The sequence below is a fragment of the Dunckerocampus dactyliophorus genome, chromosome 5, assembly GCF_027744805.1.
Source record: "Dunckerocampus dactyliophorus isolate RoL2022-P2 chromosome 5, RoL_Ddac_1.1, whole genome shotgun sequence".
Taxonomy (NCBI): Eukaryota; Metazoa; Chordata; class Actinopteri; order Syngnathiformes; family Syngnathidae; genus Dunckerocampus; species Dunckerocampus dactyliophorus.
The window spans coordinates 29,557,916-29,574,778 of record NC_072823.1 but is presented as its reverse complement, the minus strand read 5'-3'; the positions used below and the strand labels follow the sequence as shown (position 1 = coordinate 29,574,778).

At 43.0% G+C, this 16,863-nt stretch overlaps 1 protein-coding gene across 1 annotated transcript in view; it reads right to left on the bottom strand.

The window, feature by feature from the left end:
- rfwd3 (ring finger and WD repeat domain 3) overlaps positions 1–14,430 on the bottom strand; it is a 30,999-nt gene extending 16,569 nt beyond the window's left edge. The window contains exons 1-4 of the mRNA XM_054777754.1: positions 14,286–14,430; positions 12,908–13,131; positions 11,486–11,739; positions 11,378–11,403 (exon numbers count right to left, since the gene is read on the bottom strand). Coding sequence (XP_054633729.1) covers positions 11,378–11,403; positions 11,486–11,739; positions 12,908–13,131 — 504 coding nt within the window. The 5' untranslated portion in view covers positions 14,286–14,430. The remainder of the gene's footprint in view (positions 1–11,377; positions 11,404–11,485; positions 11,740–12,907; positions 13,132–14,285) is intronic.
- Between the last annotated feature and the right edge of the window lie 2,433 nt (positions 14,431–16,863).

The window sequence follows — 16,863 nt, the reverse complement described above, 5'->3', positions numbered from 1 at the left end:
GAGCTTCTCCTGCATCCCGGGGGAGGACGAAGATATCGAGTCTGAATGGGCTCTATTCCGTGCCTCCATTGCTGAGGCAGCCGATCGGAGCTGCGGCTGCAAGGTGGTCGGTGCCAGTCGTGGCGGCAAGCCCCGAACCCGATGGTGGACACCAGAGGTCAGGGCTGCCGTCAAGCTGAAGAAGGAGTCCTATCGAGCATGGATGGCTTGTGGGACTCCTGAAGCAGCTGATAGGTACCGACAGGCCAAGCGGCACGCGGCTTCGGCGGTGGTCGAGGCAAAAACTCGGGTGTGGGAGGAGTTCGGTGAGGCCATGGAACACGACTTTCGATCAGCCTCGAAGAGGTTCTGGCAAACCGTCCGGCGCCTCGGAAAGGGGAAGCAGTGCCCGGTCCACACTGTTTACAGTGGGGACGGGGGCCTGCTGACCTCGACTGAGGATATAGTAGGGCTGTGGTAACTTAGCTGTAACTTCGTTGCTAGTCACAGAATAAAGTTGACGTCAGAGGTGTCGTTTCTTGGTTTTTCTTTACTTCGTAACACAACATACGTTCAACATGCGTCTGTAACACTTTTTCGGGTTTTTTGTTCTGACTTCCTGAACTACTACTTCTACGCTCTGTACAACCTTGCGAATTAGCGACACCTGTCGTTCAAACATGTCATTTCACATAACTATCACATCTATTGCACAACACTACCATATTCTTAACTATAATACAACCATATTTAAATTAACTAAACACACACAAATATATATACAACATCCTCCCCCCCATGAAGACAGTTAACACAATCAAGTTTCCAAAGGATACAACAGTTGAACTGGTCTTCTTAATATTGTCTTGTCCGATGTGCGCACAGCGCAGGATCGCACAAGTCCGTCTCTTCCTGAGAACAGGGTTGTGATTACTCCAGTCTTCCAAATTTGACGTGGTGTCTTGTCTTCTCCGATGAGCACTAGATCGCCTTCCTTAAGAGGGGTAGAAGGTGACGTCTTAATAGTATGAGCTGATTTCAGTTCCAGTAAGTACTCCTTTTTCCAGCGAGTCCAAAAGTTGTTGCGAAGTCGTTGGCGATATTTCCATCTTCGGGTGAGCTCTTCTCGGCTGGAGTTGCAGGTTTGGCCGATGGCTTGGAAATGTTCAGGAGGTAAGGTGGAAATACGCTTGCCTATCAGGAAATGAGCTGGTGTCAGAGGTTGAGGCTCTTCGTGATCATTGTAGACAAAAGTAAGCGGCCTTGAGTTTATCGTAGCTTCCACCTCAGTTAAGAGGGATGTTAACTCTTCATAGCTCAGTGAAGCTCTTCCCATTACCTTTCTCAAACATGTCTTAACTGATCTAACTAGTCTTTCCCAAAATCCACCCCACCAAGCTCCTCGCTCAACAATGTACTTCCATCTAATTCCTTTGTCAGCGAAATACTTCTTAAGCTCAGGTTCCTTAATATTTTCCCACATTGCTCTGAGGTCCTGATCTGCCCTTTTGAAGGTTCTGGCATTGTCTGAATAGACCGTTTTGCAGAGCCCTCGTCTTGATATGAACCTCTTAAATGCCAAAAGGAACTTCTCTGTTGACATGTCCGATACTAGCTCCAGGTGGACTGCTCGGGTCACAGCACATGTAAACAATGCTATGTACGCCTTTTCCACTGAGCTCTTGGTCCTGACGTAAAGAGGGCCTGCGAAGTCCAATCCGACAGTTTCAAAGGGTGGTGACTCTGTGATTCGATCTCTCGGAAGGGGCGCTGTTGTCTGCTGCATGGCTCTAGCTGAGAATTTTTTACAAACTGGGCACGATGCAATGACTCTTTTCACGATTTGTCTAGCTCGTGGAATCCAATATTTATCTCTTAGATGCACTAGAGTGTCTCTCACACCTCCATGCATGACCTGTCCATGACTGCGTTCAATGAGCATTTCTGACAGCTTGTGGGTTGGAGGCATGATGTATGGATGCCGCTCACTGAAGCTCATGTCTGAATGTTGCAGTCTCCCTCCGACACAGACCAAACCTTTGTCATCGAGGAACGGCTTTAGAGCTTGTATCTTCGAGTTCTTATGAATGTCCCTTTTTGCCTTTAGTTCCATTATTTCCTTCTGGTAGTTATGACCTTGTACCTCCAAAATCCAGTATCTTTCAGCTTCCGCTAGCTCATCAGCTGTCAGTTCTCCTTGCTTTCTTTCCTTGGAGCGAGAGTTGTAGATGAATCTCTTAATCCAAGCTGTTACTCTGAATATAGTTTTCAGCTTGCTGTAGTTTTCCAGCTTTAGCAGCGCGTCCCGTGATGGCTGTTCTGTATTATTCAACTGAACGGCAACTTGACTTGGCTTAAGCTCCGCTGTTACCTTTTCACAGAGCTCTTCCTGCAATAACTCTGGCTGAGTCACTGCATTGAGAAATGGTGGTCCTAACCACCAGATGTCTTCTTCTTTCAGCCTTGAGACTGTCTGACCTCTAGTGGTAAGGTCAGCCGGGTTGAGTTTTCCACTACAGTGTGACCAGATTTCTGGATTTGTCAGCGACTGGATTTCCATCACTCTATTTGCAACAAACTGTTTCCACTTGCTTGCTGAGCTCCGAATCCACTGAATCGCGATCATAGAGTCTGACCACATTCGGATTTGCTTCGGGTGCAGGTTCATTGCCCTTTGCAGGTTACTGCCCATCCTTGCTGCAATGAGAGCTGCCATTAGCTCAAGCCGTGGCAGGGTAAGTTTCTTGATGGGTGCAACTCTTGACTTGGACATCACGAGTCTGGTCACTGCAATTCCTTCGGCTGTCAGTCCTTGGAGGTAGGCTACTGCACCGTATGCTTTCTCACTTGCATCACTGAACACGTGCAAAATTTGTTCTTGTCCATCGTGCGAGCTCTCACTTCCGTACCACCTGGGAATTACTATGTGATGCAATTGAAGGAGTTCAATGCACCATTGTTGCCATCTTTGCGAGAGGTCATCTGGCAGCTCTTCATCCCAGCTAAGGCCCCTTTGCCACATGTCTTGAAAAAGACATTTCACTCTAATTGTGAATGGCGTCAGGAAGCCCATGGGGTCGAATATCTTTGCTGAGGACCGCAGGACACTTCTCTTCGTGTTTTCTTTATCTTTGAAAATGTTCATGAGGTGTTTCAAGTTGAAGACAAAGTCGTCAGTCTCTGGCCTCCAGACTAGTCCAAGCACCTTTAACACACTGTCATGTGCTTCAGGTTCTGCAGTGAAGTCAAACTCACTTTCTTGCCATTTGGTCTTCAGTTCTGGGGAATTCGTTGTCCACTTACAAAGATTCATGCCAGCAGTTGCCAGGATTTCTTTAGCACCTTTAGTTAGCACATAAGCGCTTCCAACATCTCTCGAGCTGGCAATAAAGTCGTCAACATACAGGTGGTCTTTGATTGTGTCAGCAATGTGTGGGTGACTCACCGGGTATTGCTCCAGGTGCCTTCTGATTGTGGCTGCGAGCAGGAATGGACTAGATGACACTCCAAACACTACACGTGTCATTCTCATTGTGCACACACTTGTTTGCTCTGCATCAGGGGGTCCTGTGAACCACAGGAACCTCAGGGCGTCTGTCCTCCTCTGCAACTGAAATCTGGAGGAAAGCCTTCGTAATGTCTGCCATGAAGGCAATAGGATTTAGCCTGAACCTCACAAGAATGGCGAGGAGGTCTGGATTCAGGTTTGGTCCCGTCAGCAGGCAATCATTGAGTGATGGACATCCATCTTCATGTGCAGAGGCATCGAAAACAACTCTCAACTTGGTTGTCGCCTTGTCATCTCGGATTACTGCATGGTGAGGCAGGTAATACTTGACATTGCTTTTCACATTTTCTTCTGGGTTGGTCTCTGGGACGCTTTCGCATATTCCTTGTTGCATGTAGTCTTCTATTACATCTTTATATCTCTTGAACAACATCACATCGGTTTTTAGTTTCCTTGTCAAGCTTTCAAATCTCTTCCGGGCAATTCTTTGGTTATCTGGAAGTTCTGGTGATTCTTGTTTCCACGGCAACTTCACTTCATATCGCCCCTTTTTGTAGCTGACTGATGTGTTGAAATGTTGTTGAGCCTCAATGTCATCCACTCGTTCCTCAACCTCGTTGGAAATGCCAAGAGATTCTATTTCCCAGAATATTCGTAGCTGGTCCGCAACTTGCCTTGCATCCTCAATGCAGATCTTCATGCATGAAGCTTCATTTATGCTTGCCATGGATACTGGTCCCTGTACTGTCCAGCCAAACATGGTTTCTATGGCAACGAGAGACTCTGACAATCTTTCCACCTTGCCAGAAACAACCTTCCAGTAGTAATCGGCGCCTATCAGCACTGACAGCTCCAGCTCTTCATCACTACTACTTGAAACATCTGCTGTCGTCAAACCTTTACCTTCTAAGTGCTTCCGGATTTGCTCCCCTGGGACCTGGATGATGGCAGAGCTGACTTGTGGCATTTCGATTGCTTCAATCTCAAGTGCTTGCTCTTGGTTTCGGATGTTTTGCAATGTTAGCTTCACAACATTACGTTCCATTGTAACTGGAGAGCCACTGCCAAAGGTATGGAGCCTCAATGTTTCTTTTCTCACAACGGGTAGTCCTAAGGCTTCTACTTGTTTCTCTAGGATAAAACTCCGTTGACTTCCACCATCCATCAGGCAGCGCAACTTCCTCCTTCCCTTTTCTCCTGCTGCCCATACTGTCACTGTTTGCAGGGACACAGTGTTCTCCTTTCCTGTGGTATTCTTTACAGGGTGATGAGCCACAGAAGATATGACAGCATCTGTGGTGTCTTGAGCATCATTTGGAGCTTCTTGCTGCTCACCTTGATCACACACGGTGGGATGGTGTCTCCGTCCACATTGGCTACATGGCATTACTTTGCTTCGGCAGAATTTAGCAATGTGCCGTTGCCCAAGGCATACAAAACACCTTCCCATTTTCTTCAACTTTTCTTTTCGCGTACTGAGAGTGTTTTCTGTACATAATTCTGACTTATGACTTGTGCTGTCACAAAATAAACATCCTCGTGATGAATCTGAACTGCTGGTGTGGAGTGTGGCAGCAGATGGAACATTTGGCTTCCTAAATTTTCCATTCCCGTATACTGGCTTGAATCGATGCTGTATGGGAGGTTGGTATTCTTCGCTGGGGCTCCCTACTTTGGTTAGATGCATGGCACGCTCTCGGCTTTCAACTTCCTCTTGTAGGAATGCTATAAGCTCTGGAGCATTCGGTTCGTGGCCTGAACGCATTTCGCGTGTATACGTAAGAACAAGGTCGTCTGGGATCATCTGGAGCAAAATGGGACACAACAATCCACCATATGTGCGTGAAACGACTCCTAGGGACTCCAAGCCTCTCATGTGGACTTCACACTCATCATAAAGTTGCCTTAAAGCAACAATGTCTGTGGATTTCTTAACAGGTTTCAAATTCAGCAATTTTGACATGTGCGCACTCACAATCATGTCTTTTCTTCCAAATCTTTCTTTAAGCATGTCTACAGCAGTATCATAGTTGCTTTCTGTCATTTTCAAGCCTGTTATAGCTCTTGCTGCTGGACCCACCAAATATGACTTGAGATATGTGAGTTTTTCAACTTTGCTCAGATCATTATTCTCATGGATGGCAGTCTCAAACTGATCCCAAAATTCATGCCACATTGATATTTCACCGTCATATTTCTTAATATACAGCTTGGGTAACTTTATTGATGGTCTGTTCGTCGATCGGCTTGAATGGGTACTCACGTCACTCAGCCGCTGTGAGCTATGCTCGCCCACTGCACCTCTCTCTCTCTCTCTTTCAATTATCCTCTTAGCGCGAGCCTTCCATAGATTAATGTTGTCTTTATAATCCACAGTTTTGATCATATCAGCCTCCAGCTCATCAAATGGTATGTTCACCTCGATATCCCTTTCCAATTCCTTGAGATTCGTTTCCTTTTCCGCTAGCATGCTGAGCAGCTCTCCGAGCCGATCACAACTCGCATCATCCTTGCATGTCTCCTCTTCAATAGCACGCAGCAACTTCGTTGTGGAGGCTCGTAAAACTCCGCGCTTCTGCTTCAGCCTCTGTAGATGCTCCGCCATCTTTACGGTCCTTCCTAGCTGGTTAGTTACGGCTATCGTCAAATCCACTTTCGGTCGTCTTTGAGGGTGTATTCTCTTCTTTCCCTCCCGGGTTTCGGCACCAAAAGAATGTGGTAACTTAGCTGTAACTTCGTTGCTAGTCACAGAATAAAGTTGACGTCAGAGGTGTCGTTTCTTGGTTTTTCTTTACTTCGTAACACAACATACGTTCAACATGCGTCTGTAACACTTTTTCGGGTTTTTTGTTCTGACTTCCTGAACTACTTCTTCTACGCTCTGTACAACCTTGCGAATTAGCGACACCTGTCGTTCAAACATGTCATTTCACATAACTATCACATCTATTGCACAACACTACCATATTCTTAACTATAATACAACCATATTTAAATTAACTAAACACACACAAATATATATACAACAAGGGCGGTGGAAGGAATACTTTGAGGCCCTTCTCAATCCCACTGACATACTGTACCTTCCATAGAGGAAGCAGAGACTGAGGATATGAATGCGGACAGTTCCATCACCGTGGCTGAGGTATTTGGGGTAGTCAAAATGCTCCCCAGTGGCAAAGCTCCGGTGGACGAGTTTCGCCCTGAATTCCTCAAGGCTCTGGATGTTGCAGGACTGTCTTGGCTGACACGTCTCTTCAACATTGCGTGGAAGTCGGGAACAGTACCTCTGGATTGGCAGACAAGGGTGGTGGTCTCCCTTTTCAAGAAGGGTGACCGGAGGGTGTGTTCCAACTATAGGGGGATCACACTCCTCAGCCTCCCTGGGAAAGTCTATTCCAGGGTGCTGGAGAGAAGGGTACGACCGTTAATCGAACCTCGGCTACAGGAGGTGCAATGTGGTTTTCGTCCTGGTCGCGGAACACTGGACCAGCTCTACAACCTTGCAAGGGTCCTGGAGGGTACTTGGGAGTTTGCCCAACCGGTCTACATGTGCTTTGTGGACCTGGAAAAGGCATTCGACCGTGTCCCTCGCGGTGTCCTGTGGGGGGTGCTCCGGGAGTATGGGATTGGTGGCGCGCTACTACGTGCCATTCAGTCCTTGTACAACCGGAGCAGGAGCCTGGTTCGCATTGCCAGTAGTAAGTCAAGCCTGTTTCCGGTGAACGTTGGCCTCCGCCAAGGCTGCCCTTTGTCACCGATTCTGTTTATAATTTTCATGGACAGAATTTCTAGGTGCAGCCAAGGTGTCGAGGGAGTCCAGTTTGGGGGCACTAGGATCTCATCTCTGCTATTTGCAGACGATGTGGTCCTGATGGCCTCATCGGGCTGTGACCTGCAGCGTTTACTGGGACGGTTTGCATCTGAGTGTGAAGCTTCTGGGATGACACTCAGCACCTCCAAATCCGAGGCCATGGTTCTCAGTCAGAAAAGGGTGGATTGCTCCCTCCGGGTTGGGAATGAGGTCCTGCCCCAGGTGGAGGAGTTCAAGTATCTTGGGGTCTTGTTCACGAGTGAGGGAAGGTTGGAGCGTGAGGTCGATAGGCGGATCGGTGCAGCGTCTGCAGTAATGCGGTCGCTGTACCAGACCGTCGTGGTGAAGAGAGAGCTGAGCCGGAAGGCAAAGCTCTCAATTTACCGTTCGATCTATGTTTCCACCCTCACCTATGGTCATGAGCTTTGGGTCATGACCGAAAGAACGAGATCGCGGATACAAGCGGCTGAAATGAGTTTTCTTCGTAGGGTAGCGGGACTCACCCTAAGAAACAGGGTGAGGAGCTCGGTTATCCAGGAGGAGCTCAGAGTAGAGCCGCTGCTCCTTTACATCGAGAGGAGCCAGCTGAGGTGGCTCGGGCATCTAGTCCAGATGCCACCCGGACGCCTCCCTGGTGAGGTGTTTCGGGCATGCCCAGCCGGGAGAAGACCCCGGGGAAGACCTAGGACACGCTGGAGGGATTATGTCTCACAGCTGGCCTGGGAACGCCTTGGTGTCCTCCCGGTGGAGCTGGAGGAGGTGGTCGGGGACCGGGAAGTCTGGGCTTCCCTACTGAGACTGCTGCCCCTGCGACCCGGACCCGGATAAGCGGAAGAAAATGGAATGGAATGGAATAGAATGGAACAATGTCTTCCCGTCGCTTAGCTAACGGGATTGTAGTATGTGGTTCGATTTTAGGCAGATGTTGGTAGAGTTTATTACCGGGATTTCAGTCCCATGACGCTTGCCACTTTATTTTTATGTAGGGATCTTCATTTCTGTTACAGTCATATTAAGGGCCTCTTTTGCCAACATATCAGCTTTTTCATTCTCTTTGATACCTATATGGCTCGGTATCCAAACAAAAAAATACCAGTTTAAAGGTTAGCTTGTTATCAAATACCAGGCCAAGATATTTTGCTCGTTGAGAAACTAGGATGACAGAACCATTTATTTTAATTTCCGGGTCAGGGTGTAAAGACCTTTTATTGCAGAAGTGAATGCATACCGTCTTTGTTCTTGAGAAGCGAAAAACATTTTCATCAGCCCACTTTTCGATTCTATTTAAGCAGTTCAGTAAAGTTGTTTCTGTGGTCGGCATATTCTCCGAAGAGCAAGAAATACAAAAGTCGTCCACAAACAATGATCTGTCGAACCGAGGAGTGACAACATCCACAATGTTGTTGATCTTTAACAAAAACAAAGTAACAGAAAGTATGCTACCCTGAGGAACTCCCATTTCTTGATTGTATAATTTTGAGAGGCTCGATCCAAGGCGAAATCGGAACACTCTATTACTGAGAAAGTTTTTAATGAAAATCGGCAGTCTACCTCTTAACCCAACATTATGGAGATCTCTCAGAATACCATACTTCCAGGTGGTGTCCTATGCCTTCTCAAGATCAAAGAAGACAGACACCACATGATGACCTCGAATAGTGCCATTACGAATAAAAGTCTCTAGTCGAATAAGCTGATCAACAGTACTTCGATTTTGTCGAAAGCCACTCTGAAATTTGGTTATCAATCTTTTCCTTTCTAAAAACCAAACCAACCAAGTATTGATCATTCTCTCCATTGTCTTGCAGAGCCAGCTGGTCAAAGAAATAGGCTGATAATTTGTTGGTTTTGATGCATCTTTTCCAGGCTTTGGGATTGGAATAATGATAGCCTCCCATCAAGAAACGGGAAAAACACCCGTTCTCCAAATTCTATTGAAAATATCCAATACAACTGAAAGGGACACATCAGTTAAATGCTTTAAAAACTGATAATGAATATCATCTAGACCAATTGCCGTATCGTGAGATTTCTTGATTGAATCTCTCAATTCGGCAGTGCTAAATGGGATGTTGTAATCTTCCTCATTGTTTGATAGAAAATTAAGATCCTGACTTTCAGCTTCATCCTTATAAATTCTAAATGTTGGGGAATAGTGGTCAGTTGAGTTATTTTCAAATTCCTGTGCTAGCAAATTCACAATGTCGGGCCTTTCTGTACATTTATTTCCATCTGCTTTTGTTAAATAGGAAACAGAATTACTTGTGTACTTTCCACTTATTTTTCTAATCATTTCCCATACTTTGTGAATAGATGTATGAATATTCAAATTAGAAACATAATTCTGCCAAGACTGTCTTTTTGCTTTTTTAATGATGTTGCGAGCTTTAGCACGTATCTGCTTATATTTTTGTAAATTATCATTATTCGGGTGTTTTTTAAATGTCCTCAGTGCTTTTTTACGGCTTTTAACAGCTTCCTTGCATTCAGTATTAAACCAAGGATTGTGTCTACGAGGGAAGGAACTTGATTTTGGTATTGTACTAGTAGCTATGTTAAGTAATGAATGAGAAAGAAAGTTAAGTGGATCTTCTGTATCTCTGAGTTTGTCATGATTTATATTTAGTGAACATTGTTCTGAAAAAGCATTCCAGTTGGCTCTGTGGAGTTGCCAATTTGGAATTCTTTCTCCTGGTAAACACTTTACTAGTTTCATAAAAAAAAGGAAAGTGATCACTGCCACATTGATCACTATGTACACTCCATACATCCATAAAAATTGTCAGAGAGCAAATAGATAAATCAATAGCCGTCACTGAGCCATAGGCCGGGTGGAGGTAAGTAGCAGACTTATTGTTTAAAAGGCATAAATCAAAATGTTCAATCGTCCGTTCAACAATATTACCAAATCTGTTTACATTTTGACTACCCCAGAGGGGATTGTGGGCATTAAAATCACCAACTAATAAAAAGGGTTCTGAAAGCTGGACAACCAGACTATCCATTTCTGTTTGAGAAAGTTGAAATCTGGGTGGAATGTTTTAAATGGAGTAAATCTTTTAAATATGCATTCCTTTAAAAAGGAATATTTCACATGACTGCAATGGTTTCACTTAATGCTGTATTACTGTTGTTTTATCATTTACGTTATGTTTTAAGCTACAACGTGTTGTGTTAATATGTTTGTTTACACTACAAAAGATTAAACAATTACATTTGCGACATATTAGGTTGTGATATTTACATTAACATGTGGGAAAATGTTACTTAAATAGTGTTATGTGCTTACACATTAGTTGGATAGATGCAAAGCCATGTTAAATACACGCTATAGCCACACGCTTCGGGATGCCTGTCACGATAACAAATTTTGCTAAACGATAACTGACTCAGAAATTATTGCCAATAAACAATATTGTCAACATTATTTTGAGACCTTTTTTCATGAATGTAATCATAATATATGGCATAATAATGCGAGTACAAGGTATCAAAAGCAACTTTACTTTACTTTAGTATTAAACATTGTAATTGGAATGTTAAGAGCTATTAATTACATTAAAACCAAAAAATACAGAAAACCCCAACAGACATAAAATGGACTCAAATCTATTTTAGCAAAAACTGCACTTAAATAAAAATCACAATATTTCTGATTTTGAATAAGTGTCACTTTCATTGTGACAAACTGGGCTCTTATTTTGAAAGGTAGGAGTGTGTTGTGTGTGTTGAGAATGTCCATTGTAGACGGTTAACATTAATTTTGTTGTTTTGAAACCGTGACTTTTTCATGCTGTGGTATACCTTGAAACCAGTAACCGGCCCACGCTTAGTTGGCACTAATGTTTGTTTTTTTAGGGACACCGGCAGTTGTTTGCGCTTGTACACCATGCACCGACAACTACAGGTGACTGGTTCATTGAATAGAAGCGTAAATTGGAGCATTTAATTACAGATTATAATGCGGCACTGCAGTTTAGACAAGAAGAACAACATTTTCCTGCATTCCAAATTCACATCCATCAATCGTCAATAAAGGACTGAATGTGATCTTAAAGAAGAACAAGTGACATTACCTGGATGCTATGAGGTTGACCTGCAGCTGAAGACACACACACAAAAACAGAACGAAAGATGACGTGATGCCATGTTGAAATCAGTAAGGCACTGGCGGTCTCACTCACAGGGGTTGGGATCCGCTTCTTGTTGTACTTGTGTGTCATCAGCGTTGTTCAGACCACGGTTTGTGGGCGCGTCAGGTTCCACAGTCTCCAACGTAGCGGCTGGCGCGGCTTCTCTTTCCTCCTCCGACTCGCTGACCTCGGTGCTGCTGGACTGTGGGTCGGCCACAGTGGCGGCGGGCACTCGCAGCAGGAAGTCTGGGAAACCTCTGGAGGGCGATGCAGTCTGGCTGGAGTAGTGTACTCGGAGGCCCTGTCTGGAGCAGCCAGGCAACCATGAGGCACAGCAAAGCAAGCCGGGGGGGTGGGAGGTGGGGTTAAAGGAAAACTTTTTTTTTTGTCCATTCCACAATCCTTATTTGAAACATGAACACATATTTCTTTCCCTTTTCTGTGCGTTTTAAAAGAAGGAACACGAGTTATCATGACCCACTAGGCCTGTCAGGATAATCGATAAATCGGTCCAAAACAAGGTCCATAACTTTGACGCCTCGATATGTTGACATGTGCTTATACGTATGCCTGTTTCTTTAACTGTGTGTGTAGGTTTTATTGGGACTGTTTTTATTTCTTAACAGAGCATCTATATAGTGTAGCGTTGCCGGGAGCACTTCTTGTTTCTCAGTGTGCTTTGCTTGTCTTAAAGCATATATTATAGATTAGAAGATGCCAAGCAGTATACAACCTAAGCAGCTGTGTTGTTCATGAGTTTGGAAGACTCAACAAGATGCTCGTTTGCTGTCAGCATTTTTCTTTACCTCAGGACGATGCTAAATTTACCAGCTCCCATCAGTTAACATCCCAATGATGGCTGAAATTGTGACTGTTTTCATTATAATCTTATCGATGAAACATACCGTATATTCCACTATCCTCCATACAATCAGGCTCAAAAGATAAGGTTCTGGTTCCTCATTTGGCCAAAAGTAGTCGTCGGTAGTGGGGGCTCTCACGAAGTCTGCCACGATTAGTAATAGCACAGACAATGGAATTTCCCCTTGTGGGACTAATAAAGGCATATCTTATCTTAGACACACAGTTTCTATGCTGCTGTTGTTGATGGAAGTTAGCCCATGGGCTATGTGAAATCAATGCGCTCAGGAAAGAAGTTCCGGTAATGATTAAAATGATCAAAATATGGCAAAATATTGTAAGTATTACATGTTATCATGAATGTACCTGTTAATGCATGATCACAGCATGTATAGAAAACGTAAGAGGTTTTTTAGGACTTTATTGTCAAAATAGGTCTGTTCTGTCCCATGACGTGCATTGTTAGATCCCTCATGCTAACTTGTTTTCTCCCTTTCGAACACACATAAAAGAGAAAGAAATGGGTGTTCATCTTTCACATGTGGATTGTGGATGATGGGCAAAATTTTAAAAAGTGCAGTTTTCCTTTAAGCATGAATGACTTCACCATACCTGAGCCTTCTGCGTGCGGCACCATGGCCCGCCCTCCTTTGACTGAAGGCCCAGGTGGCAGGAAGTCTAGGCTGCTGACGAGACGCCACCGTTGCTCTCTCGTCACCGTCATCATCCTCGTCCACTTCAGTACTGCTGCCAGAATCTGAGATGATAACGGGGACTTCGACCTGACCGCCTCCTCCTGGTGTTTCTGGCCGGGGGTCAATCTCCATGAACTCCATCTGCAGTTCAATATCAGGTGATGAGTGCAGCTTGCAGGATTTATCCATGTCAACACAACCTGCATTACCCTGAACAGCTATTCATCTTGACTCTCAAAGTTTAGAAACAGATGCAAGTTTCAGCTGATAAAAATAATGGGATGGCCGCCATTGGAGTGTGACGCTGTCGATGAGTGGTACTAAACGACGACGCTGAAGGTGGCTTCTGATACGCCACTTAAGGGAATATTTAAGGTGGAATTGACAATGAGCAGTGCGAGTGTTTGTCCTGATGGACTGGTCTCTTTTTTGTGCCACTTAATATCAAAACATTTTAGATGTTTTAGGCAAGGCATTACTTTTATCTGACACTCACTCTTGTATTTGTGAAACTTTTTATTTGTGAAAATGCAATAAAGGCACTTTTAGACGTCTGTTTTTTTGGCCCCTTAGTGTCCATATTAACACCTGGTGCTTTTCGAAAACCACTAGACCTAGACTTTTCAAATCTGGAATGGATTAATGTACAGATTCCAAAGGTTAATAAAAACGCCATTTTGTGATTTGTGAAACTTTTATTCTATTTGTGAAAATGTAATGTATGTTGTGCCTTAACTGCACAATCAAACACAATAAAAGGTTTTATATCTCACAAACTGTCTTTTTATGAACCCTAGGGGTCTGCAGATTAATCCAGTCCTGATTTAAGAGATCTAGCTCTTTTCTAGGTCTGGTTTGCTAGGTGAACCAGGTCTAATATGGACTAGGTGTATAAAAAAAATAACGTCAAAATGTACCTTTATTGCATTTTCACAAATAGAGTAAAGATTTCAAAAACAAATTGTCAGGCAAAGGTAATGTCTTAGCTAAAATGTTTCACATGGAGAAGTGCCACAAAAAACCGACGATCAGTGGACTGCACTGCATATCGCGTACTGTATTAGGTCAAAAGCACCTTAAATTGAATCGGAGGTTAACCTCAGTGTCGTTGGTAAGAAACACCTAAAAGTGCGCAAGGTTAGAGAGCAAGTTTTTACTTCTGGCTGAACAGTAACTTGTTTTTAACTGCTTTAGCAACTAGTTAGCGGCTAACAACAACATGCGCGCAGCACGCTAACTCCTAGCGTCTCACTCAAAACTGCACTCGCTGCTAACTGCTGCTGCTGCTGACTTACCGATCAGAAAGTCCAAGTTTCAGTCGCCCAGCTAGTTTAGCATCATGACTCAAAGAACCCGCTCCTGTGGACGACTTGCAACGGACTGACGGATAACTAACTGGGTCTGGACTGGACCGTCTTCTTCTTCTTCTTTTAGTTTAATGGCGGGTTGCAACCATGACTTGAAAAGGTGCATACCGCCACCTACTGTACCGGAGTATGTAACATGGGCCATATACAGTATCTTACTTTATGCTATCTTAGATAGTGAGGAGACTACTTATACTACTACTAATAATAATCCTAATAGTAATACTTATACTAAAATATTCTAATACTTATCTATATTCTATTATATAATCCTGTGTCCTTCAAATATTCTATCACTGCCCTCTGTATATCTCTTACCCCCTCCCCACCTGTTCCTAAGATACCCTCAATGCTCCATTCCCTTCCTATCTTCTTAATTCTTTTCCTTAACGTTACACGTTCTTCCCTATATCTCTTGCAGTGTAGTAATATGTGTTCTACGTTCTCTATACTTTTGCACTCCATACATACTTTTGATTTACATTTCCCTATCAAAAACATCTTGTCATTTAACCCGGTGTGATTGAGCCTCATCCTAGTTAACACTATTTCCTCTTTTCTGTTTTTTCTCTTCACCCCTTGTGCGCTGATAGATTTTTGTACTTTATAATACTTTCTCCCGCTACTACCCTCATCCCACCTATTTTGCCATTTCTCCATCATTTGTTTTTTGATTATTGCCTTTACTTCACCTTTACCAGCAGGTATATCTATAATTTCATTCCTTCTAATTCCCATTTTAGCCATTTTATCTGCCACCTCATTCCCCTCCACCCCTACATGTGCAGGCACCCAGCAAAATCTTATGTCTATTTTTAACATGTGTAGTTGGAATAAGTTTTGATGTATTTCTAATAATAAATCCTCTCGACTTGATTCCATATTTTTAATACTATATAATGCTGCCAGAGAGTCCACACAACATACCACTCTATCTGCTTTTATTTCCTCTATCCATTGCAAACCTATAATAATTGCCATCATTTCTGCTGTATAAACCGAGAGCTGGTCAGGTAATCTTTTAATGATGCTATAATTCATTGTTGGTACATAGATTCCAATCCCCACCTTCCCTTCTTCGCTTTTTGATCCATCTGTATACATATCTAAGTATCCATAATATTTATTTTTAATATATTGACTTGCCTTATGTCCTTTTTCATTATCTTTCCATTTATTTTTTAACTCTGTTATATGTATATCTACTTCAGGTTTAGGAAATAGCCAGATAGGAATATTGCTTATGGGTGTAGAATTATTAATATGTATATTTTTTATGTTATATTTATCTATTTTATCTTTAATTACCCACCCAAAGCTATTACTTTTAGTTGTATTATACTCCCAACATTCCTCCATCACATCCTTGGCCAGATGTCCATGCCTACATCCTTTAAGTCTACTCCAGTATGTCAACATAAGTTGATCTCTTCTCAGGTCATACGCTACTTCTCCTAACTCCACCTGCATTGCTTTAATTGGTGTTGATGTGATTGCACCTGTACATATCCTAAATGCTTTGTGAATATTTCTTTCTATTTTCATTAAATGTGTTTTAGCTGCAGCTCCATATACAAAACTTCCATAATCTATATTTGCTCTCATCAAAGCTCTATATTTACACATCAGTGACTGTTTATCTGCTCCCCACTCCTTACCTGTAACAGCTCTCATTAAGTTTATTATCCTCTTACATTTCTCTTCTACCTTTTCCACATGGGTCTTCCATGTGCCTTTCTCATCTAGCCACATACCAAGATATTTAAAATGATCTACTTTTATCATGTTTTGTCCATACAGCATCAGGTTCTGATTTTTTATGCCTTTTTTCCTGGTAATCGTCATGTAACATGTTTTATTGGGTGATAGCTTAAATCCCCAGTCATATGACCATTGTTCTATCTTCTTTATTGCTTCCTTCATTTTACTTGTCACATTTATAGAATCTCGTCCCCTTGCCCAAATCACTCCATCATCTGCGTGTAGGGCCGACCCAATCCTTCTATCCAGATTCATAAATATATCATTTATCATTACGTTAAACAAAACTGGGCTAATTACACTCCCCTGTGGTATACCATTTGCTATACTGTATTCTTCTGACATCTCTGATCCTATTTTTACTTTGAATTTTCTGTCCGATATGAAATCAAGGACCCAGTTATAGAACCTACCTCTAATTCCCATCCTATTCATCTTAATCAATAAACCCTCCCGCCACATGGAATCATAAGCCTTTTCAATATCAAAGAATACAATATTCATCAACTCTTTCATTTTAAAGGTTTTCTCTATTTCATTACTTACTCTAACTACAGCATCCATTGTTGATCGTCCTTTTCTAAACCCACACTGATAAGTTGTAAGTAACTCTCGACTTTCAAGGAAATAGTTAAGTCTTCTGACTAGAACTTTCTCCATCCATTTGCATAGATGTGATGCAAGAGCAATAGGTCGATAATTCACAGGGTGTTTTGGATCCTTACCGGGTTTATTAAATGGTAAA